Source organism: Pongo pygmaeus, chromosome 8 (genome assembly GCF_028885625.2).
Source record: "Pongo pygmaeus isolate AG05252 chromosome 8, NHGRI_mPonPyg2-v2.0_pri, whole genome shotgun sequence".
Taxonomy (NCBI): domain Eukaryota; kingdom Metazoa; phylum Chordata; class Mammalia; order Primates; family Hominidae; genus Pongo; species Pongo pygmaeus.
In genome coordinates, this window is record NC_072381.2 from 6524277 (window position 1) to 6551933 (window position 27657).

At 44.5% G+C, this 27657-nt stretch overlaps 1 protein-coding gene across 4 annotated transcripts in view; it reads right to left on the reverse strand.

Moving 5' to 3' along the window:
• Positions 1-623: 623 nt before the first annotated feature.
• PRKCQ (protein kinase C theta) overlaps positions 624-27657 on the reverse strand; it is a 159369-nt gene continuing 132335 nt past the window's right edge. For 3 of the 4 annotated variants that reach the window (XM_054503404.1, XM_054503406.2, XM_054503401.2), the window contains 3 exons: positions 21188-21376; positions 3916-4044; positions 624-1840 (listed from right to left, as the gene is read on the reverse strand). In XM_054503404.1, coding sequence (XP_054359379.1) covers positions 1685-1840; positions 3916-4044; positions 21188-21376 — 474 coding nt within the window. In that variant the 3' untranslated portion in view covers positions 624-1684. The remainder of the gene's footprint in view (positions 1841-3915; positions 4045-21187; positions 21377-27657) is intronic. The other variant, XM_054503405.2, reaches the window with a different exon arrangement.

Below are 27657 nucleotides of genomic sequence, written 5' to 3' on the forward strand. Positions count from 1 at the left end.
AGAACAAAGGGCCCGGACACCTGAATGGACACATCTGAAGATAGATGCCCATCTCCACCTCCTTAAATGAGGTTACTCGTGTTCATTTTAGGGGAGTGTCTATTTAAAAAAAAATCACAAGAGCTCTATATAGTCAGGAAAATGTCCCAGCACACCTGCAGACTGTCAACAGTCTGCTTATATTATTCTATTTTAAAAATAATATCTAAAGTTATTTCCAGCCGTGTGATGAGGTAGGCTGGTGGCTCCGAATATTATGCAGATTTGCTTTTCTTACGATTGCCTTAAGGTCATCTGACTTCCTCACCCTTTGTCTTACTCTATTCCTGCCTCAGCCTCCCAGGTAGCTGGGATTATAGGTGCCCGCCACCACGCCTGGCTAATTTTTGTATTTTTAGTAGAGACAGGGTTTCACCATGTTGGCCAGGCTGGTCTCGAACTCCTGACCTTAGGTGATCTACCCACATTGGCCTCCCAAAGTGCTGGGATTACAGGCATGAGCCATCGTGCCCAGCCAATCCCCCAACTGTGAAACATCATCTCAATGCTAGCTACATTTTGAGGATTGACGCAGCAGAAGCAAGTTCTTGTGGGGGACAAGCGGGGAAGTAAATGATTAAGAGGACTCTTTTTTTTTTTAATTCCATTTTTACACATCCACCTGTTTGTCATTAAGTCACAACATTTTATTAAAATATACACACAGCACAAATACCTTTAAAATGTATGGTTGGAATTCTAATTCAACTCAATTGACTGCTGCAAACAGCATGCATGGGCCATTGATCTTGAATGATGCCTACGGAGGGGCTTACGAGTCATGAAATCACCAGTCATGGCATGAGAAGGAGTTGAGGTTCTTTTCCCAGGAGACTTATGCACTTCATTTCTTTTCTTGTTATAATGTGAGGATGGCAGTGAATGACTGTGCCAATACTGGAGTCTGCTGAGAATGGGTGGATGGAAAGGTTTTACTGGCAAGGGTGAAATGATACTATCTTTTCTATCTTGACGAGATAACAAGTGAAGGTGTCTAGTAAACCTTCCTTCTCACTTTCCACTTGTCCTCTTGACCATGGATTTCATGGCTAATCAGGATGAATGGATTTGTAGATCTCAAGTTACAAGCTATGTTTATTGTAAAGAATTCCCATAAAAACCTATCCAGGGCTGGCCCCCCCGCCATTTACACATCCACAGATAGGAATAGAATAAAACGGGTTAGTGATTACTTGTCTGCGGCTGAGTGAGATCCGCTACTAGACCAGGCAATGGGGCCGTTTCAGTCTGGAGACGTCTGTATTCCGTTTGCGCCTGATTCAACAAGCATTTCATTGATCAGCAGTTGGCGCCCAGGTGAAGAGCCATAATTTATTGCAGTATCAAGTTTTGAAACCCTTCCAAGTGTGGAGACCCATCTTTCAAGTAAATAACTGGTTAGTAACGACCTAACTTCAGGAGCGTCTGTGAGACATGTCAGGAGACGAGACACACGGCATCGTCATTAGTGAAGTAGACTTGGTTTCTGCTACAGATAAAAGTCACATGGGGGGCAAACGGTTCTCAGTCTTTATTGTTGAGTGTTTCTTTCCTTTTCCAAGTTGAAAAAGGAACCCAAGCAGTGTCTCTTGAACCAGTTCCCAGGGAGAAGGCAAATTCTTTCCTGTCTCTGGAGGGGCAAGATTCAGGATATCAGCCGCTCCATCCCGGGGTTCATGAAGGAAAAGTTCCTGAACATATTCTGGTCCATGCTGTTGATCAGTGCTCTGTCGGCAAATGACAGCCGGGGCTTCTCGTTTAAGAATTCTTTGTCGAAATTGCTGCAGTCATATGGTGATTTCTTGGTCAGAGTTTACGGGAAGAAAGAAAGAGAAGAAAAATCAGTCATTAAGTTCATGATCTTCATTTTTGTTATCTAGGCTGTGATCTGTGTATGGCAGAGTTGGTGTTTGCAGAGACACTAAATGGAGGCAATGCGTATAGATGACCATGCACAGGTCTCACTGAACATGGCTGTGATCCTGTGTCCTCAGCTTAATAATAATATAAATTCATAAATTCACAGAAAGACTACCACTGTAGACATTCAAATGGGATCTAATGTTTTTAATTAGTGGTTTACATGAAGCAGGGTTGGCAATCTTTGAAAAAATGATCCGCCTGAATTTGACCTCTGCCTCTTTAGTTTTCATGGAACACAAGGTGGGGATAAGGGAGGGTGGTGGGGAGATGGAGTGAAGGGGTGTGAACAGAGGGATGGGAAGAGAGAAGGAATTTCACAATTACATATTCCTGTTCTTTTATCAACATTCTTGGCTGTTGTCAGTCCCCTGCCCTTGTTAATTTTATTAGTAAACATCTTGGGCTTTTTTAGACAACACAGACTGGGACAGACTCCTTTCAGACCACTTGGTCCATTGGTTTTCATGGCAAAAACCCAAAACCAAACCAAACAACAGAGGAAGGGAAAGCAAACATCTATTTCATACATGCTGTTCAGTATGGTGTTCAATTCAGTGTCCCAAGATTGAGAACAACCATTATCAACAGAAAGTCCTATAAGCACAGAGAAGCAAAATGAAGAGCCAGGCCCCTCCCACCCTCCAACGGGCCCTGGGGCTGTGAGGTCAATGGCAGCTCAGACCACAGGTCAGGGAAAGTTTCCTACTGGCAGAACTGGGAATGTCCTTTAGGGTAAGCTTAGATCAAAGTTTTGATTTTTATGTGCAAAATATTAAGTCAATTTTAATCTGCAGTGGAAGGTGAGACATGGTTTAATAGTTCTGATAGCTAAAAACAAGGTAAAATTTTTATCACAAATGACTAACTCATGTATTAGATGTGGTACTGTCACAAGTAATTAGAGTGCTTGAGGCCGGCCTGTTGGGTCCTTGGAATGTCCCTGGAGCTTGGGACAGATGTTGAGAACAACTATTCTTGCCCTGGGAACAAGATGCACCTGCTTCTTCTGGCCATTTGCTATCATGACTAATAGCCTGTGCGTTCTCTGGGGTGGAATCTGTTGGGAAGTCCATGAGCCTGGCCCCCTTCAGTGCGGATATGACCCATGTCTACCCAGGCAATAACTCCGGTATTCCCAGCAATCACAGGGAATGGTTAAGGCTGGCAAACCCACCACTTTGTTCTACTCTTTTAAAAATCATTATTTTTAGAAATTGTGACATACATAACTTAAAATTTACTTTCTTAATGACTTTTTTTGTTGTTTTTCTAAAAAGTTTTATTTTTGGAGACAGTGTCTCACTCTGTCACCAGGCTGGAGTGCAGTGGTGTGATCCCAGCTCACTGCATCCTCTTGGGCTCAAGTAATCCCCCTGTCTTGGCCTACTGAGTAGTTTGAACTACAGGCATGCACCACCAAGACCACTTAATTTTGTATTTTTTTGTAGAGTTGGGGTTTCACTATGTTTCCTAGGCTAGTCTCAAACTTCTGGGCTCAAGCAATCCTCCCACCTCAGCCTCCCAAGTAGCCGGGATTATAGGCGCCCGCAACCACGCCCAGCTAATTTTTGTATTTTTAGTAGAGACAAGGTTTCATCATGTTGGCCAGGCTGATCTCGAACTCCTGACCTCAGGTGATCCACCCGCCTCGGCCTTCCAAAGTGCTGGGATTACAGGCGTGAGCCACCGCGCCCAGCCCATGGTGCAGGTGCATGGTAGGGTGCAGGTGCATCTTGACGACAGAGATTAAATTTTGCAAAGAAGAGTGACCTCCCCTCCCTGCCCCACCAGCCCAGTAACATGTGTTAGAGAAGTGCATTCCTCCTGGAGAGTGGGGCTGGTGGGGAGTTGGGGTTCTGGCAGGGGTGAGCAGCTGCGGTGACTTGGACAGGCAGACGGCCCTGAGCGGAGGGAGAGTGGCTGACACCAAGTGGCCCATGAGCGAGTCCTTACCACTTTCGGCCGGAACGGTGGGTCAATCTCCTTCCGTTCAAGTTCCTCCCAGTTGATCTCCCGAAACAAAGGGTGCTGGCGGATGTCTCCCCTCACGCCCAGCCTCTTCTCAGGTTCTCGCACAAAGAGCTGAAAGAGAGCAGAGGAGGAGCCCTGAGGTCTCCAGGGATGACCCTTTTGCATCAGGAGGGCGTGGTGCTTCCCGGTGCACCAGCCCCTTCTTTTCTAACCTCATTTTTCTTTCACCTTTATCAGGACTGACTAAAGTCAACCTGTCCTGACACTCTCCCTTGAAGGAGACTTTCTAAATTTGCTGGAGTCTGACGCATTATCTTCTGAGGTGCATAGACCTGATTTGAAACCGGCTTTGCCCTGTGTTATTGATTGGACCTCAGGCAACTGACAGACCTGAGTCAGTTTCCTCACCTGTAAAGTGAGCCAAGTGCCCTCCTAACAGGGCTGATGTGACGATTTATGAGACAGCAACACACACACACAGACGCACATAGACAGGCACACACATGCACACATGCACACAGACAGGCATATGTGACAGTATACACACATGGACATAAACACATACACACACACACTGGCACACATGCACATAAATGTGAGCACGTGCACACAGACACACATACATACACATGAACACATGCATACACACGCACACAGGTGTATATAAATGCATACACACAGACATGAACACATACACACACGTGCACACCCACTGACACACACACAAATGTGAGCACATGCACACGGACGGCATACACATGCATATACGCACGTATATGAACACATGCACACACACGCACGCATTTGTGCAGTATAACTCCTGGTCTGTTACACCCAACAGCATAGAGTCAGTGATAATTTATTTGTCATTTGATCAATTATCTATCAATCGAGTCTGATTTCTTACAAAGCTGCATTCTTAGAATGATTCCAGCATTGTGGGGACTCAGGTATAATAGAAACTGGTCCCAGATAGTCAGCTTTGGACTCTACAAGGCATCTGAGTGAAGAGAATTACCCTCAGCTCCTGCAAACCTGCTGGAGGAGTAATATTTAATTCAAGGTCCATCTAATAATTTCTGAGCTGGCACATATGTACATTTCTCTCTGCACTGTTCCTTCTCCTGTTCTTTCCCCCTAAGAGGTTAAAATGAACACTGGCAAAACAGGAAAGAAACTTGGATATTTTTCAAACTTAAATAAAACCTGTCAAGGGCATTAAGAAACAGGAGAGTCTAAACATTAACTTAGAAAAGTAACAGGTCCCCTGGGTGTCTGGAGTAGTTACCGGTTATTCTTACATCAGCTAGATGTTTATTTATGAAGTAACCACGAGTTATAGGGCATTTTAAGGAGCCTAAGCTTCTTTAAAACAGAAAACATGGTGGAATGCAGTGATTTTCCAGGAGGCTTTCACAGGGACTTGACCTCCATTCACACCTAAATTGCGAGGGTCTCTTGTTTTTACTGCTCATAAACATAGCCAGCCTGCATGTTCTGAAATAGTGCTTCACTTATGTTATCTGAGTACTTGAAAATCTTCAAAGACTCCGTTCTACCAAAAAAATATAAAGACCAAACAACATGCTATTGTAAAGTGGAGTTTTTTCGCTTTTTTTTTTTTTTTTTAAAGTAGGAGAATCTCTTTTAAAGTTCCAGGTGAAATGTTTGTGCAATCACCTGGTGTATCTGGCAAATTCTTGGCAGTCTCAACTTCCTCTCTCCCTCTTACCATATGAGGACCACTGAGGACTCTCTAGGGAAACTTGGGGTTCCAAAGCACCCAATTAGAAAGCCACTGCATGGTGGAAATAACACGACAGCTATCCGAGAGACTGACTACCTGCGTGGTCTCAGGTAAGTTTTCTGAGTCTCAGTTTCCTCGTGTGTAAAGGAAGGGCTAGACAAGGTGATCTCTAGGGCCTGGTGAGTTCTGACATCCTCGGGCCCTCTGCTGGCATTCGAGGCTCTCTGGAGTCTGACGCTGACTCACGGGACCTTCCATTCCCATTAGGACCCTCTCCAGTCCAGACATTTCTGCTCACCGAAAACATGACCTGCCTTCCTGTCTCTGTCCCTCACTAACAACATTTCCATCTTGCAATGAGATACCCTCCCCTAGTCGACTCCTGTTTCCCTTCCCTCATCTTTAAATTCTGCCTTATTTTTCAGGGCTCAGCTTTCACCCCCTTTTCCTTGTGAAACTTTCTTTGATTACCTCCACTGACAGGGAGCTCTCTCTCTTCTGTTCAAGTCATATTCAGGATTGATCACACTATCATACATCATTCACATCATTCATGATTCTTACGATTGATACATCATCCACTCCAACCGATGTTCTTTGAGAGGCAGGCACTGCTAGATGCCTCAGTGATTTTAAAACAAATTCCAAGAGAAACAAATTCATCATCCCAGTTGTCGGCTGACGAAGCTGAGCTTCAGAGGATCTAGCACTTTGATGACAAGCGGCCTCCTTCCCCTCATCCTGATGGATAATCTCTCATCTGTGCACCACAGAACATCTTCCCTCTACTGGGGAATTAGCACATTGTATCTTTTTTCCAAGGTTGTCTTCTTTCCTACCACACTGTAAGCTCTGGAGGCCGGGCACCATTGACATGTCTATTCCTTACAGAAGCTAGCATAGTGCCGTGCACAACATAGATGCTCAGTAGATGCCTGCTGAGTAAGTGAATAAGCTGTCTTTCCACTTTGTTTATCTGCAGACCATGCATCTTCTATCCTCATTTTATCTCGGTTACCTGTTTTCAGCACAGAAAAGAAGCACCAAGTTCACGGTAAGATATATTTTTCTGTAGACTCAGAAAATGGAGTGGGTACTAAAAGCCCTGCTTCACCACTGTGCAATCCATGTAGGTAACGAAATGACACCTGCACCCCACACATTTATACAAACCATAAAACAGCAGGAGTCATCACATGGAGAAGCTGATAGATGTTTTAGAAGCAAAGAGAGACTGGGCATGGTGGCTCATGCCTGTAATCCCAGCACTTCGGGAGGCTGAGGTGGGCGGATCACCTGAGGTCAGGAGTTCGAGACCAGCCTGGCCAACACAGTGAAACCCCATCTCTACTAAAAATACAACAATTAGCCAGGTGTGGTGGTGGATGCCTGTAACCCCAGCTATGCGGGAGGCTGAGGCAGGAGAATCATTTGAACCTGGGAGGTGGAGGTTGCAGTGAGCCGAGATTGCACCACCACTGCACTCCGGCCTGGGCAACAGAGCAAGACTCCTTAAAAAAAAAAAAAAAAAAAAGCAAAAGGAATAAGTGACTTGCCCTATATCCCTTCTCCTGAAACAATGATACTAAATGATAAATGATTGGTCTCCGCTTCTTAAGGACATTTGGATGAAACGAGATTAGACAGATGGCATAAGTGTCTCAGGAAGGGGCCAAAACCTCGCTCATGTTGTTCTAATGAGATGCTTCAGCAAAGTAGGCAGGAAGTAACTGCCCTGGGCCGTGTGTGCTGCAGGCTAGGTTTTCTATTCTATTTCTTCAAGTGAACATGTGGCATTTGTACCAAGAGGATCATGTCAATGGGCCTTCTTAGCTTGGATGTGTACCTGCAAAATTTAAAAATATATTTTAAAAAATAAAACGTGTAATGAGAAGAGCGTATGGTCTCCAGCTCTGAGTTTCAATATTCTTTCCAGTTTTGCACAGAACGGTAAATTAGTATACGTTCTGCCCTGTAGCCATTCGACCCACTGAGGTCCTGAGGATGACAGGTGACCTCATGGGAGGGGGGCCAGGTTGGAAGCTCCGCCCTCGGAAAGCTGCACTGAGGAAATAAGATACCTGAAGACTTGATTTTGTCTCTCAAAGCTGTCAGGACGGAGGTTTACACTGATGGGAAAAATAGCCAGGATGTAGCTGAAGTTTGTTTAAGTTTATTGGACAGTCTGTGCAAGAAAGCAGCTCCAGGCTGCGGAGGACAGCCAGCAGTAGCGCTGACAGATTGTACCTGGAACCTGCCTTCCCTCTTCAGTCCCTCCTCAGATATGTCTTTCTATGAAAGGAAGAGATATTTATGTTCTAGATCATTAGTTTCCCATCATTTTCAAACAAATAGACAGGACATCCTGGATGGATAAATGAGGAAGTAAAGAGTGTTTTTTTTTTTTCTTTTTTTTTGAGATGGAGTCTTGTTCTGTCACCCAGGCTGGAGTGCAGTGGCGCGATCTCGGCTCACTGCAAGCTCTGCCTCCCAGGTTCACGCCATTCTCCTGCCTCAGCCTCCCAAGTAGCTGGGACTACAGGCGCCCGCCACCACACCTGGCTAATTTTTTGTACTTTTAGTAGAGACGGGGAGTAAAGGGTGTTTCTTTGGCAATCATCAACTGGACAGCAGTGTCCCCACTGGAATTCTTGCCGGAGCACAGCCTCTCCCAATGCGCAATTGTTCAGTGCACAACATGCATCCATGCCCTAGGAGGGCCGACGGCGACAAGTCTGGCACTGCTGCTGTCACGGATGCCACGAAATGCTGCTATCCTCAGCTTTTCCAGAGGACCTATGACTTCTGGGTTTCATAACATTTTGTCAAATTCCCTAGAGGACATTTCTGAGAAATGGCATTACCTTTTTGCAACAAATGGGGCTCAAGAATGTGGGGGCTGTTGGATCAAAGCAAAGGAGGAATAGAGATAAAGCTGGAAGCCAGTTTATGGGCAGCAGATTGCATAATGGAGATTAATTTTATCAGCCCAACTGCAAGAATATGTGTAAGAGAAATGGAAGTTTTACTAACTCACATGGGAAACAACAAGTCGAAACTCTTCTATGTCAACTTTGAACAGGGGGGTCCAATCTTTTGGCTTCCCTGGGCCACATTGGAAGGATTGTCTTGGGCCACACCTAAAATACACTAACACTAACAGTAGCTGATGAGCTAAAAAAAAATCACAAAAAATGTCATAATGTCGTAAAGTTTAGGAATTTGTGTTGGGCTGCATTCAAAGCCATCCTGGGCTGTATGCAGGGCGTGGGTTGGGCAAGCTTCATTTAGAACTTCTTTTTACTGAGAATGGTGGCTCATGCCTGTAATCCCAGCACATTGGGAGGCTGAGGCGGGCAGATTGCTTTGAGCTCCAGAATTTGAGACCTGCCTGGGGAACATGGCAAAACCCGTCTCTACAAAAAAATACAAAAATCAGCTGGGTGTCGGTGGCATGCACCTGTAGTCCCAGCTTCCTGGAAGGCTGGGGCTGGAGAATCGCTTGAGCCTGGGAAGCATAGGCTGCAGTGAGCTGAGATTGCACCACTGCACTCCAGCCTGGGTGACAGAGCGAGACTCTGTCTTAAAAAAGAAAAGAACCTCTTTCACCCACCAGTCCTCTTGTTTTCTTCTTTAAACTTTATTATCTTAGTTTCTACTCTATTCAACCAAATTTATTTTCTTCTCTTGTGGCAACTCTTTCTCTTGCCACTGAAATTCGGTAGATGACTTTTTATTTTGGTGTTTGCAAGGCATTTAGCCTTAGATTTAGTTTTGTTTTTAAATAATTATAGATTCACAGGATGTTGATAAGACAGTACAGAGATGTCCTGGGTGCCCTTCACCCTATTTCTCCCAATGGTTCCATCTCACATAATGATAGCATAAGATTAGGAGCTGATGCTGGTACCATGTGTGTACTACTTATGCCATTTTATCACATGTGCAGATATGGGCAACCTCCACACCAAGCAAGATACGAACTGTTCCATCACTGCAAAGATATGCCTGTGCTGCATCCTGAGAGTCATGCCCACCCTCCTGTCCCCAGCACCCCAACCCCAGGCAACCACTAATCTGACTTCCATTTTTATGGTGTTGCCATTTCAATGAAGTCATATCAATGGACTCAGAGAGTATGTGATCTTTTGAGATTGGCTTTTTGCACTCAGCATAATGCCTTGAGTTGTTTTATAAATCAATAGTTTGTTCCTTTTCATTGCTGAGTAGGATTCCAGCACACGGCTTTTCACCTTTTCTCCTCCAACTGGAAGGAACCCTTTCCTCCCATCCAATTTTTCTCTCCTTGGAAATCATCACTTCCAACTTCTCTCCACGGAGTTACTTCTGGTTACCTCTGCCCCTCCTTCACCCTCAGTCCTGGCCTGGAGCATTGCAGATCCTCAGTGCAGGCTGGGTTTGGGAAGAACAGGGGGAGGCTGGCATTTATGGGCCATGAGGGGTGTTGGGGAATTGTGACTCTCCCTCCAGGGCCTCCACCTTGGGACTCACTTGGAGACAGCCCCTGAGTCTGGAGGTACCCTCATGCCTCAGGTTGTACAGATTAAGCCTTGTGCTCACTTTTTTTCCAGTGGGTTTTGCTGGCCCAGGCTGTGCAGTGCAGCCTCATGCTTTGGACTGAATGGCGTCCCCTCAAAATACACATGTTGATGCCCCAACCCACAATGTAACTGTAGGTAAGGCCTTTATGGAGATAATTCGGGTTAAATGAGGTCATGGGGTAAGGTCCTGATCCAACAGGGCTAGAAGTCTCATATGAAAGAGAGACCAGAGTTTCTCTCTCTCTCTCTGCTGTAAGGACACAAGAAGGCAGCTGTCTACCAGCCAGGAAGAGAGTCCTCATTAGGAACTGACGCTGCTGGACCTTAATCTTGGACTTTCAGCCTTTAAAACTGTGAGAAAGAAATGTCTGTTGTTTAATCTACTCAGTCTGTGATATCTTGTTATGGAGCCCAAGCTGACACATTTCACACTGAGTTCATTATTACGATTGCTACATTTATTGCTACAAATGTAGCAATTGTAATAGTGTTTGAACCTGCCTTTATATAAAATAAAAAACTTAATATCCAGATCCCACTTTTTATTTTTTTTATTTTTTATTTTTTTGAGATGGAGTCTTGCTCTGTCCCCCAGGCTGGAGTGCAGTGGCGCAATCTTGGCTCACTACAAGCTCCTCCTCCCGGGTTCACACCATTCTGCTGCCTCAGCCTCCCGAGTAGCTGGGACCACAGGCGCCTGCCACAATGCCTGGCTAATTTTTTTGTATTTTTAGTAGAGACGGGGTTTCACCGTGTAAGCCAGGATGGTCTGGATCTCCTGACCTCGTGATCTGCCCATCTCGGCCTCCCAAAGTGCTGGGATTACAGGCGTGAGCCACCGTGCCCTGCCCCCACTAACTTATTTTTACTGTTGTCAGCCTTTTTTAAAAAAAATTGGTTAATTTTGAGATTAGCTTTCATTTTATCTGTGTTTGGTCATTAAAGTGCCTTTAATTGGTTGTTGAGGGAGTTTTCTAAGCTATTGCTTGTTTGGATCACAGTCAGAAAGTGAAAGCTGAATGGAAGTGGCTCAAATTTTTAAACACCTTGTTGCTTTACCCTGGGGCTGGGGATCCTGTGAGAGCTTTGTCAGCACTTCTCAGATTCAAGATCTTGATTTTCCAGGGAGAGCCCTGGAGTTGCCTCCAAGTTTCTAATGCCCAAGACAAGTTGTCACTTTTATTAGAGAGGTGGAAGTGTTTTCCCTTTACAATTAATTCTAAGCACTTCTTCAAAAGCAAAAAAAGTAGATTAGTGAAAAAAGATGAGCCTGCTAATATTTTTCTAGTTTTTAATTTAGAACCCATGGATAGCTTCCAATGTTGAAGGATCTTATCCTATTCCCATTTTCAATATAGCATGAAAAAGGCTAAAAATTATTTCTCTAAATGATGATTATTTTTTAACCAGCTGACATATGAAATGCCAGAAATCAAAACAATGTTTCTTCCAAAACACCTGCATTCTTGGTCCACTTCTTTTAGATGTGCTAGACTCTTTTTTTTTTATGCAGGGGGGACAGGGTCTTGCTCTGTCACCTAGGCTGGAGTGCAGTGGTGTGATCACGGCTCATTGTAACCTCCACCTTGTGGGTTCAAGTGATCCTCCCATCTCAGCCTCCTGAGTAGCTGAGATCATAGGCGCCAGCAGCCCCACCTGGCTAATTTTCAGATTTTTTGTAGAGATGGGGTCTCTCCATGTTGCCCAGGCTGGTCTTGAATTTTGGGTTGCTCAAGCAATCCTCCCACCTTAGCCTTTCCAAGGGATAGGGTTCCAGGCGTGAGCCACCACACCCGGCCTAGATGTGCTAGGCTCTTGATTACAGTGATGGGTCTCTTTGACCCAAATACTTGCTGGGACAGCTCAGTATATGTAGGTCCTTATTATTCTTCTATGTATTTAGCATGTTGTATTGACATGATTCATTTCATTCTGCAACTTGCTACGCCCATACACTGTGGAGAGTATTTTGCATCCTCAAAAAAGGCCAACTCTGAGTCTGTCTAGAGTCCAGATCTTTCTTGATGGGTCTCAGGTGTTCCTATGTCTCCACATGGGTTTGCCTTGGGAGCTCCTGGCTCACACCTTGTGATTCTCAGAGCCTAGTTTCCACTGGTAATACTGTGCTTGTATTCTTGATGGATCCTGGGCTACCATGGAAGGGGTGCTGAATTCTGTTTTGATGGTGAATTCTGGAGATTGCTGCAAAGATGGTAATAGCCTGCACTCTCAGAGTTTGTTAGAGTGAAGAAGTCAACAGTATTTCTGGTGGACAGTGGGTAGGGCAGGTTGGGGAGAGCTGGTCTGTAGGTATTTTAAGTACAATTGACCCTTGATGAACCTGGATTTGAACTGCACCAGTCCACTAATATGTAGATTTTTTCAATCAAATTTACACCAAGGGTGCCTGCCTCTCCTGCCTCCCTTCCACCTCCTCCACCTCTTTTGCCTCTGCCACTCCTAAGACAGCAAGACCAACTCCTCCTCTTCCTCAGCCCTCTCAACATAAAGACAATGAGGATGAAGTTCTTTATGATGATCCACTTCCACTTAGTGAATAGTAAACACATTTTTCTTATAATTTTTTTTTGATAGGGAGCATTTCATTAACTTTATTTATTTTTTTATTATTATTATACTTTAAGTTTTAGGGTACACGTGCACAGTGTGCAGGTTAGTTACATATGTATACATGTGCCATGCTGGTGTGCTGCACCCATTAATTCGTCATTTAGCATTAGGTATATCTCCTAAAGCTATCCCTCCCCCCTCCCTCACCCCACAACAGTCCCCAGAGTGTGATGTTCCCCTTCCTGTGTCCATGTGTTCTCATTGTTCAATTCCCATCTATGAGTGAGAACATGCGGTGTTTGGTTTTTTGTTCTTGCGATAGTTTACTGAGAATGATGATCTCCAATTTCATCCATGTCCCTACAAAGGGCATGAACTCATCATTTTTTATGGCTGCATAGTATTCCATGGTGTATATGTGCCACATTTTCTTAATCCAGTCTATCATTGTTGGACATTTGGGTTGGTTCCAAGTCTTTGCTATTGTGAATAGTGCCGCAGTAAACATACGTGTGCATGTGTCTTTATAGCAGCATGATTTATAGTCCTTTGGGTATATACACAGTAATGGGATGGCTGAGTCAAATGGTATTTCTAGTTCTAGATCCCTGAGGAATGGCCGCACTGACTTCCACAAGGGTTGAACTAGTTTACAGTCCCATCAACAGTGTAAAAGTGTCCTATTTCTCCACATCCTCTCCAGCACCTGTTGTTTCCTGACTTTTTAATGATTTCCATTCTAACTGGTGTGAGATGGTATCTCATTGTGGTTTTGATTGGCATTTCTCTGATGGCCAGTGATGGTGAGCATTTTTTCATATGTTTTTTGGCTGCATAAATGTCTTCTTTTGAGAAGTGTTTGTTGATGTTCTTCGCCCACTTTTTGATGGGGTTGTTTGTTTTTTTCTTGTAAATTTGTTTGAGTTCATTGTAGATTCTGGATATTAGCCCTTTGTCACATGAGTACGTTGCAAAAATTTTCTCCCATTTTGTAGGTTGCCTGTTCACTCTGATGGTAGTTTCTTTTGCTGTGCAGAAGTTCTTGAGTTTAATTAGATCCCATTTGTCAATTTTGGCTTTTGTTGCCATTGCTTTTGGTGTTTTAGACATGAAGTCCTTTCCCATGCCTATGTCCTGAATTGGTAATGTCTAAGTTTTCTTCTAGGGTTTTTATGGTTTTAGGTCTGATGTTGAAGTCTTTAATCCATCTTGAATTAATTTTTGTATAAGGTGTAAGGAAGGGATCCAGTTTCAGCTTTCTCCGTATGGCTAGCCAGTTTTCCCAGCACCATTTATTAAATAGAGAATCCTTTCCCCATTGCTTGTTTTTCTCAAGTTTGTCAAAGATCAGATAGTTGTAGATAAGCGGCGTTATTTCTGAGGGCTCTGTTCTGTTCCATTGATCTATATCTCTGTTTTGGTACCAGTACCATGCTGTTTTGGTTACTGTAGCCTTGTATAGTTTGAAGTCAGGTAGCGTGATGCCTCCAGCTTTGTTCTTTTGGCTTAGGATTGACTTGGTGATGTGGGCTCTTTTTTGGTTCCATATGAACTTTAAAGTAGTTTTTTCCAATTCTGTGAAGAAAGTCATTGGTAGCTTGATGGGGATGGCACTGAATTTATAAATTACCTTGGGCAGTATGGCTATTTTCACGATATTGATTCTTCCTACCCACGAGCATGGAATGTTCTTCCATTTGTTTGTATCCTCTTTTATTTCATTGAGCAGTGGTTTGTAGTTCTCCTTGAAGAGGTCCTTCACGTCCCTTGTAAGTTGGATTCCTAGGTATTTTATTATCTTTGAAGAAATTGTGAATGGGAGTTCACTCATGATTTGGCTCTCTGTTTGTCTGTTATTGGTGTATAAGAATGCTTGTGATTTTTGTACATTGATTTTGTATCCTGAGACTTTGCTGAAGTTGCTTATCAGCTTAAGGAGATTTTGGGCTGAGACAATGGGGTTTTCTAGATACACAATCATATCATCTGCAAACAGGGACAATTTGATTTCCTCTTTTCCTAATTGAATACCCTTTATTTCCTTCTCCTGCCTAATTGCCCTGGCCAGAACTTCCAACACTATGTTGAATAGGAGTGGTGAGAGAGGGCATCCCTGTCTTGTGCCAGTTTTCAAAGGAAATGCTTCCAGTTTTTGCACATTCAGTATGATATTGGCTGTGGGTTTGTCATAGATAGCTCTTATTATTTTGAGATACGTCCCATCAATACCTAATTTATTGAGAGTTTTTAGCATGAAGGGTTGTTGAATTTTGTCAAAGGCCTTTTCTGCATCTATTGAGATAATCATGTGGTTTTTGTCTTTGGTTCTGTTTATATGCTGGATTACATTTATTGATTTGCGTATATTGAACCAGCCTTGCATCCCAGGGATGAAGCCCACTTGATCATGGTGGATAAGCTTTTTGATGTGCTGCTGGATTCGGTTTGCCAGTATTTTATTGAGGATTTTTGCATCAATGTTCATCAAGGATATTGGTCTAAAATTCTCTTTTTTGGTTGTGTCTCTGCCCGGCTTTGGTATCAGGATGATGCTGGCCTCATAAAATGAGTTAGGGAGGATTCCCTCTTTTTCTATTGATTTGAATAGTTTCAGAAGGAATGGTACCAGTTCCTCCTTGTACCTCTGGTAGAATTCGGCTGTGAATCCATCTGGTCCTGGACTCTTTTTGGTTGGTAAGCTATTGATTATTGCCACAATTTCAGATCCTGTTATTGGTCTATTCAGAGATTCAACTTCTTTCTGGTTTAGTCTTGGGAGAGTGTATGTGTTGAGGAATTTATCCATTTCTTCTAGATTTGCTAGTTTATTTGTGTAGAGGTGTTTGTAGTATTCTCTGATGGTAGTTTGTACTTCTGTGGGATCGGTGGTGATATCCCCTTTATCATTTTTTATTGCATCTATTTGATTCTTCTCTCTTTTATTAGTCTTGCTAGCGGTCTATCAATTTTGTTGATCCTTTCAAAAAACCAGCTCCTGGATTCATTAATTTTTTGAAGGGTTTTTTGTGTCTCTATTTCCTTCAGTTCTGCTCTGATTTTAGTTATTTCTTGCCTTCTGCTAGCTTTTGAATGTGTTTGCTCTTGCTTTTCTAGTTCTTTTAATTGTGATGTTAGGGTGTTAATTTTGGATCTTTGTTGCTTTCTCTTGTGGGCATTTAGTGCTATAAATTTCCCTCTACACACTGCTTTGAATGTGTCCCAGAGATTCTGGTATGTTGTGTCTTTGTTCTCGTTGGTTTCAAAGAACATCTTTATTTCTGCCTTCATTTCGTTATGTACCCAGTAGTCATTCAGGAGCAGGTTGTTCAGTTTCCATGTAGTTGAGTGGTTTTGAGTGAGTTTCTTAATCCTGAGTTCTAGTTTGATTGCACTGTGGTCTGAGAGACAGTTTGTTATAATTTCTGATCTTTTACATTTGCTGAGGAGAGCTTTACTTCCAAGTATGTGGTCAATTTTGGAATAGGTGTGGTGTGGTTCTGAAAAAAATGTATATTCTGTTGATTTGGGGTGGACAGTTCTGTAGATGTCTATTAGGTCTGCTTGGTGCAGAGCTGAGTTCAATTCCTGGGTATCCTTGTTAACTTTCTGTCTCGTTGATCTGTCTAATGTTGACAGTGGGGTGTTAAAGTCTCCCATTATTATTGTGTGGGAGTCTAAGTCTCTTTGCAGGTCACTCAGGACTTGCTTTTTGAATCTTGGTGCTCCTGTATTGGGTGCATACATATTTAGGATAGTTAGCTCTTCTTGTTGAATTGATCCCTTTACCATTATGTAATGGCCTTCTTTGTCTCTTTTGATCTTTGTTGGTTTAAAGTCTGTTTTATCAGAGACTAGGATTGCAACCCCTGCCTTTTTTTGTTTTCCATTTGCTTGGTAGATCTTCCTCCATCCTTTTACTTTGAGCCTATGTGTGTCTCTGCACATGAGATGGGTTTCCTGAATACAGCACACTGATGGGTCTTGACTCTTTATCCGATTTGCCAGTCTGTGTCTTTTAATTGGAGCATTTAGTCCATTTACATTTAAAGTTAATATTGTTATGTGTGAATTTGATCCTGTCATTATGATGTTAGCTGGTTATTTTGCTCGTTAGTTGATGCAGTGTCTTCCTAGCCTCGATGGTCTTTACAATTTGGCATGATTTTGCAGCGGCTGGTACTGGTTGTTCCTTTCCATGTTTAGTGCTTCCTTCAGGAGCTCTTTTAGGGCAGGCCTGGTGGTGACAAAATCTCTCAGCATTTGCTTGTCTGTAAAGTATTTTATTTCTCCTTCACTTATGAAGCTTAGTTTGGCTGGATATGAAATTCTGGATTGAACATTCTTTTCTTTAAGAATGTTGAATATTGGCCCCCACTCTCTTCTGGCTTGTAGAGTTTCTGCCGAGAGATCCACTGTTAGTCTGATGGGCTTCCCTTTGTTGGCAACCCGACCTTTCTCTCTGGCTGCCCTTAACATTTTTTCCTTCATTTCAACTTTGGTGAATCTGACAATTATGTGTCTTGGAGTTGCTCTTCTCGAGGAGTATCTTTGTGGCATTCTCTGTATTTTCTGAATCTGAAAGTTGGCCTGCCTTGCTAGATTGGGGAAGTTCTCCTGGATAATATCCTGCAGAGTGTTTTCCAACTTGGTTCCATTCTCCACGTCACTTTCAGGTACACCAATCAGATGCAGATTTGGTCTTTTCACATAGTCCCATATTTCTTGGAGGCTATGTTCGTTTCTTTTTATTCTTTTTTCTCTAAACTTCCCTTCTTGCTTCATTTCATTCATTTCATCTTCCATCACTGATACCCTTTCTTCCAGTTGATCACATTGGCTCCTGAGGCTTCTTCATTCTTCACGTAGTTCTTGAGCCTTGGCTTTCAGCTCCATCAGCTCCTTTAAGCACTTCTCTGTATTGGTTATTCTAGTTATACATTCATCTAAATTTTTTTCAAAGTTTTCAACTTCTTTGCCTTTGGTTTGAATTTCCTCCTGTAGCTGGGAGTAGTTTGATCATCTGAAGCCTTCCTCTCTCAACTCGTCAAAGTCGTTCTCCGTCCAGCTTTGTTCCGTTGCTGGTGAGGAACTGCGTTCCTTTGAAGGAGGAGAGGCGCTCTGCTTTTTAGAGTTTCCAGTTTTTCTGCTCTGTTTTTTTCCCCATCTTTGTGGTTTTATCTACTTTTGGTCTTTGATGATGGTGATGTACAGATGGGTTTTTGGTGTGGATGTCCTTTCTGTTTGTTAGTTTTCCTTCTAACAGACAGGACCCTCAGCTGCAGGTCTGTTGGAGTTTGCTAGAGGTCCACTCCAGACCCTGTTTGCCTGGGTACCAGCAGCGGTGTCTGCAGAACAGCGGATTTTCGTGAATCATGAATTCTGCTGTCTGATCGTTCCTCTGGAAGTTTTGTCTCAGAGGAGTATCCGGCCGTGGGAGGTGTCAGTATGCTGCTACTGGGGGGTGCCTCCCAGTTAGGCTGCTTGGGGGTCGGGGGTCAGGGGTCAGGGACCCACTTGAGAAGGCAGTCTGCCCGTTCTCAGATCTCCAGCTGCGTGCTGGGAGAACCACTGCTCTCTTCAAAGCTGTCAGACAGGGACATTTAAGTCTGCAGAGGTTACTGCTGTCTTTTTGTTTGTCTGTGCCCTGCCCCCAGAGGTGGAGCCTACAGAGGCCGGCCAGCCTCCTTGAGCTGTGGTGGGCTCCACCCATTTGGAGTTTCCTGGCTGCTTTGTTTACCTAAGCAAGCCTGGGCAATGGCGGGCGCCCCTCCCCCAGCCTTGCTGCTGCCTTGCAGTTTGATCTCAGACTGCTGTGCTAGCAGTCAGCGAGACGTCGTGGGCGTAGGACCCTCCGAGCCAGGTGCGGGATATAATCTCCTGGTTGCTGTTTTTTAAGCCTGTCAGAAAAGAGCAGTATTGGGGTGGGAGTGACCCGATTTTCCAGGTGCCGTCTGTCACCCCTTTCTTTGACTAGGAAAGGGAACTCCCTGACCCCTTGCGCTTCCCGAGTGAGGCAATGCCTCGCCCTGCTTCGGCTCGCGCACAGTGCACTGCACCCACTGTCCTGCGCCCACTGTCTGGCACTGCACTCCCTAGTGAGATGAACCTGGTACCTCAGATGGAAATGCAGAAATCACCCATCTTCTGCATCGCTCATGCTGGGAGCTGTAGACCGTAATAGAATTTTCTTTTCTCTAGCTTCTTAGATTGTAAGAATACAGTATATCATATAACACATGTGTTAACTGACTTTGTGTTATTGGTAAGGCTGCTGGTCAACAGTAGGCTATTGGTGGTTAAGTTTTGGGGGACTCAAAAGCTATAAGCAGATTTGCCATTGCATAGGAGGTTGGCTCCTCTAACTGCCGAGCTGTTCAAAGGTCAACTGTACTGGCTGATATGGTTTGGCTTTGTGTCCCCACCCAGAATCTGGAATTATAATCCTATAATCCCCATGTGTCATGGGAGGGACTCGATGGGAGGTGATTGAATCATGGGGGCGGTTTCCCCCATGCTGTTCTCATGATAGAGTATAGTTTCATAAGGGGTTTCCCCCTTCCTGCTTGGCTCTCATTCTCTCTCCTGCTGCCCTGTGAAGAGGTGCCTTCTGCCATGATTGTAAGTTTCCTGAGGTCTCCCCAGCCATGCAGAACTGTGAGTCAGTTAAACTTCTTTCCTTTATAAATTACCTGGTATTAGGTATGTCCTTACAGCAGCATGAGAACAGACTAGTACACTGCCCAAGACAATCTGCTGGGCAGGAAACTAACAGTGAGAGAGTCTTGCAGAATCAGCTTTGGTATGGTATGTAGGCTAGGGACTGGACTGAATGCCTGTATCTCAAGGGTTTCAGCCAAACACATCTGCAAGGATAAGTATTTCTGCAGAACCTAGTAGAGTGCCTCATTGAAGTCTCAGCTTTAGCCATCCTCCAGTTCAGGGGTAGGAGGCTGTCAGCTGAATAAAAACTGTTCTTTCTGCTCATCCTCCTTCCTCTCTCAGCTTCTACCTGGTAAGGTCTGAAGCAGAAACTCAGGAGTTAGAGAGGAAGAGGACAAAAACACAGTCAGCAAGAGCATGACAACACTGTCTCCTCCAGTAGTGAGCAGCTGCCAATCACAAACTCCGAGCAGAGGAAAGGAAGCCGGAGTCTCAGCTTTAAAATTAAAATTTATGTGATGAGGTTGGGCATGGTTGCTCACATCTGTAGTCCCAGCACTTTGGGAGGCCAAGGCGGGCAGATCCCTTGAGGTCAGGAGTTCGAGACCAGCTTGGCTAACATGGTGAAACTCCGCCTCTACTAAAAATACAAAAATTTAGCTGAGTGTGGTCGTGCACCTGTAATCCCAGCTACTCACGAGGCTGAGGCAGGAGAATCGCTTTAACCTGGGAGGTGGAGGTTGCAGTGAGCCAAGATCATGCCACTGCACTGCAGCCTGGGTAAGGGAGTGAGACTCTGTCTCAAAAAAAAAAAAAAAAATTATGTGATGAATATCTTGGACTAGATGGTTGTAATTTCCCCACTGAGACAGTGTTTCATAACATAGGAGTGACAATAGGTTGTCTTTTATCTAAGAGCAGGCCAAAAAGTCATACATCCTGTCCAAGTTTTCAACCAGAGGCAGGGGAAGATGAACTGGACTGAATATTTCTAATAAAAAACTATGGGAAACAAAAGACTGAGTAAAATAAAAAAAAAACCCTTTATATAACATAAATGCCCATTTTCTCCTGCCTCAGCCTCCCGTGTAGCTGGGATCACAGGCATGTGCCACTACGCCCGGCTAATTTTGTATTTTTAGTAGAGACAGCATTTCTCCATGTTGGTCAGGCTGGTCTCGAACTCCTGACCTCTGGTGATATGCTCACCTTGGCCTCCCAAAGTGCTGGGATTACAGGTGTGAGCTACTGCACCTGGCCTAAATGCCCATTTTCTTTCTTTTCTTTTTTTTTTTCCTTTATTGTTTTGGAGACAGGGGTCTCGATACATTGCCCAGGCTGACCTCAAACTTCTAACTTCAATCCTCCTGCCTCAACCTCCCAAGTAGCTAGAAGATTGAGTTTTAAGCCACACACTGTGCTTGTTTAATGAACCAACTACATCTCCAGGTGAGGGTATTCAAGGTCATGGAACTGGTTCCTGGGCCCTTATTTTATAACTGATGCACATGAGGGTTTATCTTACACTCATTTTGACATTTAATGCTCATAATATTGGTGCCTCTATTAAAACACAGACGGTGCACATCCCATTTAAACCCAGTTCAATATAATCATTGTTTGCCACATGCAAGTTGGAAACTAAGAGGAACAGAAAACTGACCAGAAGACCTAATGCTCGTCTTATGAACACGCTCTTGGCTTCACTTCTTACCTTCACCAGAAGGTCCTTTGCCTCCTTCTCCAGCCACCGTGGATAAAAGGGATTGTCCATGCGGATGGAGTGGAAGAGCTCCTCCTCATCCTGCCCGTGGAAAGGCGACTGACCAATCAGCATCTCATAAAGGAGAACCCCGAAGGACCACCAGTCCACAGAGTGGTTGTATTTCTGACCCAGCAAGATCTGCACAACCAAAAGGCAGACACGAAATTAACAGGAATGAGGCTGAGGAGTGACAACTCTTTCTGAGCATCTCAAGGCCACTCAGTAAATGGTCGAGGATGGTGTGCAGCTGCAACAAAGATCACCCTGAAACCTGTCTCTTGAGAAGCCAATGACTGGATAGCAGTGTCTAAACAATGCTGAAATTTTTGAGTTTGAGCCTGAGTAAACACTTTTCAGTTTCAATTTGTACTTTTCCTCTGCTTTTAAAGAAACAGTGAAACTATGCCATTAGTTTTTATTTTTCCATCAGTGACATGAGAACTTAGGTGGCAGATATTGGACCTAAGCTGGTATGTGTCTAAGTTCTTCAGCGGCTCTGGTGTGAGCCTGGAAACCAAGCCTATGTGCTTTGCTGACTTGTACTGTCCTGAGTCTTTGCATAAACTCTCTGTAGTAATCAGGCATCCAAACAGGTCATCTGGACAATTCCCTTCCTCAAAGCCTCGCTATCTATGGCTGTTCAGTTCAGGGGGCACAACTGTAATCACCAATATGCAGAATCAAATTGTGTCCTGTGCCAGGAAAGAGAACCTAGGATAGCAAAGTGCTCAAATCTAGTCCGGGTGCAGTGGCTCACTCCTGTAATCCCAGCACTTTGGGAGGCCGAGGCGAGTGGATCACCTGACGTTGGGAGTTCGAGACCAGCCTGGCCAACTTGGTGAAACCCCATCTCTACTAAAAATACAAAAATTAACCAGGTGTGGTGGTGGGCGCTTGTAATCCCAGCTACTCAAGAAGGTGAGGCAGGAGAATTGCTTGAACCTGGGAGGCAGTGGTTGCAGTGAGCCAAGATCATGACAATGCACTCCAGCCTGGGAAACAAGAGAGAAACTCCATCTCAAAAACAAAAACTCCCAAAGCACTCAAATCTAGAAATGAAAGATCTCTAAGAGCTACCTACCGCGCAATAGCGGGGTCTGAGTCTATCTGTTAGGCTTCCAGACTTTAAATCCTCCTCCCTATCTAACATTTTGAAAGATTCCTATCCTTTCACCAACCCACTCTTCTGGCAAAAAAGGCTTTGTATGTTGATCTTTCAATGAATTCCTTTTTGGACGTTGGAAGGTAGAGGGCATGTGCCATTCTGCTGAGCGTCTGACATCCCAACAAACTGTGCCTAAGCTTCTCTGAGATGGTACATGGTAGGACCCATCCATGGATGAAAGAAATAAGGAAAATGTGCTGATGGGTAAATTACCAACGGAAGTTAAACCAGTATGTAGAGGAAACAGCTGCACTTGCTTGCTCATTGCAGCATCATTCACAATAGCCAAGATATGGACTCTAAGTGTCCATCAGTGGATAAATGGATACAGAAACTGTGCTACATATACACAGGGTTGTATCAGCCCTGAAAAAGGAGAAAATCTCCACTTGCAACAACATGGATGAATCTGGAAAACATATTGAGTGAAGCAAGCCAGGCACAGAAAAACAAATACTGCGAGATCTCATTTATATGTGAAACGTAAACACGCTGAACTCATAGAAGCTGAGAGTAGCACTTGCCAGGGTCTGGGCAGAGAGTAGGGAGGAGGGATAGGGAAGGCGTTGAAGAAAATGTGGTACATCCACACAGTGGAATATTATTCAGCCTTCAAGGTGAAGGGAAAACTGTCACATGCTACATGAGTGAACCTTAACACTATGCTAAGTGCAATAAGCCAGGCAGGGAAAGACAAATACTGAATGATTCCACTTACATAAGGTACCTTAAGTATTAACAGAGGTTTTTGCCCTTAACTTTCAGTGACAAAAACCATAATTACTTCTGCACCAACCTAACAGTTAAATTCTAGAAACAGGAAGTGGAATGGTGGCTGCCAGGAGCTGTGGGGAGGGGGAATAGGGAGCTAGTATTTAATGGGGACAGAGTTTTGGTTTTTCAAGATGAAAAACCTTCTGGAGATTGATTGCACAACTATACAATACACTTTATTTTATTTATTTATTTATTTTTGAGATGGAGTCTCGCTCTGTCACCCAGGCTGGAGTGCAGTGGCACAATCTCGGCTCACTGCAACCTTTGCCTCCTGGGTTCAAGCGATTCTCCTGCCTCAGCCTCCCGAGTAGCTGGGATTACAGGTGCATACCACCATGCCCAGATAATTTTTGTATTTTTGGTAGAGATGGGGTTTCACCATGTTGATCAGGCTGGTCTTGATCTCCTGACCTCAAGTGATCCACCCGCCTCGGCCTCCAAAGTGCTGGGATTAACTGCACCTGGCACTATTTTTAACATTCCTGAACTGTACACAAAAATAGTTCAGATGGTAAATTTCATGTTATGTGTATTTTCCCACAATTAAAAACAAAACCCTAGGACATAGTAGTGGCACATAAAATTTTTTTAATGGAAAAGAGGGAAAAAAAATCTTTGTCAATTCATGACTGCTGCTCCAAGGATGAGTTGCGGGCAAGTTACTTTATTAGCCAAAACAAAATGGAGAAGGAATAATAGGATTGAGGCACTAAACTTAAAAGCAAGACAGTCGGACTCTCTTGGGGATGAACATCTGTTCTACCTTGTAATGTGTTCGGGCTTAGCTGGGTGCATCTGTGAACAGACACACATAAATACACACACACACACACACACGCAGAAGATATTTTGTTGTTGGCACTACTCATATGAAATGGAATTTTTCTCTTCCTTCTTTAATGGGCCTTTGGAATGAGTGGCAGAATTGCAGCACTGATGGCCTTGAAAAGAAAATGACGCCACAATTCCAGCCATTCTCCCAGCACTTTCGGAGGCTGAGGCAGGTAGATCACCTGAGGTCAGGAGTTTGAGACCAGCCTGGCCAACATGGCGAAACCCCGTCTCTACTAAAAACACAGAAATTAGTTGGGTGTGGTGGCGCATGCCTGTAATCCCAGCTACTCAGGAGGCTGAGGCAGGAGAATCGCTTGAACCTGGGAGGTGGAGGCTGTAGTGAGCCAGGATTGCGCCTCTGCACACCAGCCTAGGTGATAGAGCAAGACTCTGTCTCGAAAAAAAAAAAAATTCCAGACATTCCAGTATTTTCTAGGAAAGCCACATGTTTTGATGTTGGTGAGCTTTTTTAGATGGAGCAGATTGATGTGCACGGCAACCCCATCCTTGACCCTCTGCTACCCTGGGGCCCATTCCTGGGAGACAGATCAGTACTAAGTGAGGCCCAGGGATGCTGTGAAGTGTCTCTGAGGCAGACTTGCTAAACAAACAGAAGAACAACATCAACAGCAGCACGACAGTTTTGCTGGCCATATAAAATGTCACAGGCTCTACTTCTGGCTTAATCTCTTATTGTGTAGTTTTGGGAGGACCCTTTAATCCTTCTCGTTTGTGAAAAACGGGAATCATATCTGGCCCGCTTTTTACAAGCTTCTTGTGAGATCCAATGAAAAGTAGCAAAGTCAAGATGATTTGTCTTATGGGACAACTATAAATGTTATGATAAATATCTGCTTTGATGATGCACTTGTCCCCGTTTCTGAAAATAAAGTTGCAAACAGAATTTTGCAATCTGTTACTAATTTCCAATATAACAATGCTACCTGCTACTCTTACCTCAATATTTACATGCTAAAGTTTACTTTATAATTTAGAAAAAATAGGCTTTGCCTTAAGGAATCATCTGAAAGTAGACCCAGGGAGAACGATAAGGAAATACAAGATGCACCCAATACAATCTTTGCTCAATTTGCTGGGCCAGGGACACATGCAATTTCTGAGACTTGCCCACAAGGCGGCGTCAAAGCAACCAGAAACGTCTCTGAACCACATATCTTTGTAAACAACTTCGTTTTGGCAGGACAAACAAAAAGAAAATTTGGAAGGACAGGAGACAGCTGTGGAGCAAATTAAACCTTCAAAGCTTGGCGATGTTGGTAAAAAATTTCAGTTTTACCTTAGGAGGAAGAAGTAAAATGCAAACTCACACGTGCAACAGAGTGTTTGCCTCAGGAATACTGATATGTGTTAGGAGTTTTGCAGATGTTATGTCTTTTGTTGATAAGAACTCCCCGAGCTAGGCACAGTTATCCCTCTCCTATAGGGGGTGATGATTGGGCTTAGAAAGGCCAAAGGTCTTACTTAAATTCTCCTAGTTAGTGAGCTGAGAGCGATGTTCTCAATCTGGTCTTTCAGGATTTTACTACGTGATGTTCCTTCCATAGCATAATGTGCCTCTTGGTTTTAAACCTCAAGCTGTCATGCTCACACCATGCTCAGTTTTTTTTTTTTTTGGAGACAGAGTCTCGCTTTGTTGGCCAGGCTGGAGTGCAGTGGCGTGATCTCAGCTCACTGCAACCTCCACCTCCCAAGTTCAAGCGATTCTCCTACTTCAGCCTCCTGGGGAGCTGGGATTACAGGTGTGTGCCACCACATCCAGCTAATTTTTGTATTTTTAGTAGAGACGGGGTTTCACCGTGTTGGCCAGGCTGGTCTCGAACTCCTGACCTCAGGTGATCCGCCCACCTCAGCCTCCCAAAGTCCTGGGATTACAAGCATGAGCCACCATGCCCGGCCCATGCCCAATTTTTAAAGAGACTGTGGTGGAGAAACACCAGCAAGGGTGGCCCCTTTCTCTCTCAGCCCCAGGACCTTGCCTCATTGTGATCTCGTGTTCTGTTCTTTTTCTGTCCTCGCTTTGACCCAAAGAATCAGAGGCACAGCTCAAAATGCACAAGGAAACCCGGCAAAGCAGCGAGAGAGGAACAGTGGTTTCACCGTACGACGCCAGAGCAAGCCTCATCTGTTCTCCTTCAGCCTCAGGTGCTGGGAAGTCAGGTCTGGACAGGCGGGGCTCTGCTACCATGATGTGCAACTGGGTGAGTGCTGCCCCAGCACTCAGTGACCTCCTGGGGCCAATACCAGTGTGGTTTCCAGGGAACCCTGACTTTCTCCAGGGAGCTGCTTCCACGCATTGCAATCCCATCTGGATTTACTGAGTGTCTAGTGTGCCACAGAAAGTACGATGTTTCCGGCTGGGCGCGGTGGCTCACGCCTGTAATCCCAGCACTTTGGGAGGCCAAGGCGGGCGGATCATGAGGTCAAGAGATTGAGACCATCCTGGCCAACATGGTGAAACCCTGTCTCTACTAAAAATACAAAAATTAGCAGGGCATGGTGGCACACGCCTGTAGTCCCAGCTACTCGGGAGGCTTAGGCAGGAGAATTGCCTGAACCTGGGAGGCGGAGGTTGCAGTGAGTCACGATTGTGCCACTGCACTCCAGCCTGGGCGACAGAGCAAGACTCCGCCTCAAAAAAAAAAAGAAAGTACGATATTTCCCTGTTTAACTGCCTTCCTATTCTTTGTCAAAATGAGTTTGCACCTCCAAAGAGACATCAGCCTCTCTTTGCTCCTATTATAGGAACATAGGGGGAACAGTGAGGCTTTTGAGAGGCGCTTTAGCTCTCAGGAGGTGCGGCCTAGTGAGACGGTCCCCAGTTGAGGGAGCACAGGTGTGTTTTTCATGTGTAGCTCCTGACTCTGCAACGAAATGCATGAGCTCCTGAGATTTGAGTTCTCCTGACAGGAACGATGGGTGCCTGCTAGATGGCCTCTGTGGCCTCTGTCCCAGCTGTTGTGTGTTCCTGTGTTTTAATTCTCTGCCTCACCTAGTCAGCTTTCCCCAGGCCACAGAGTCCCCTCCCTGAAGGTGCTTACAGACACGTTTGTAGGAGAGACAGCAGCGGAACACTCATAAAGACCCCAAGGGACAGCATTGACTTAGAACCACACAAGAGAGGCGAACATTTCCCTAAGGCACCGAGGAGGAAAAACACAGCTCCAGTTTTGTTTGGTTTTTGAGGGTAAAAGGGGCAATGGGGAACTGAGTGAGACGAAAGAAAACTCCACCAACTGGATGGTGGGAGGGGAGCCTCCGACCAGGGGTGGGATTTTTCCAGGTAGAGTAGGGGGAAGCTGGGGAGGATTATTTAACAAAAGATGCCCAGAGGTGGGGAATCCAGTACACACTTAGAGATGAACTTTTAGGGTGCTTGACTTGGTGTGGTCATTTATTCAGGAAGCAGCTGAGGGCTGCTGCTCCAGCCTGTGAGTGGATAAGCCATGGTCTCTGATGGGGAGAAGTTCAATGGATTGGTCAGGTGGATGCAGAGGTGCTGCGGTTGCACAGAGAAGGGAAGAGCAGGTGATTCCTAAAGCCGGTGGCAACTTTAGGGAGAAGGTGACTGTGTTCGAGGGGAGGGTCACAGACCAAGGATGTGCAATGGCAGAGTGGCCTGGCC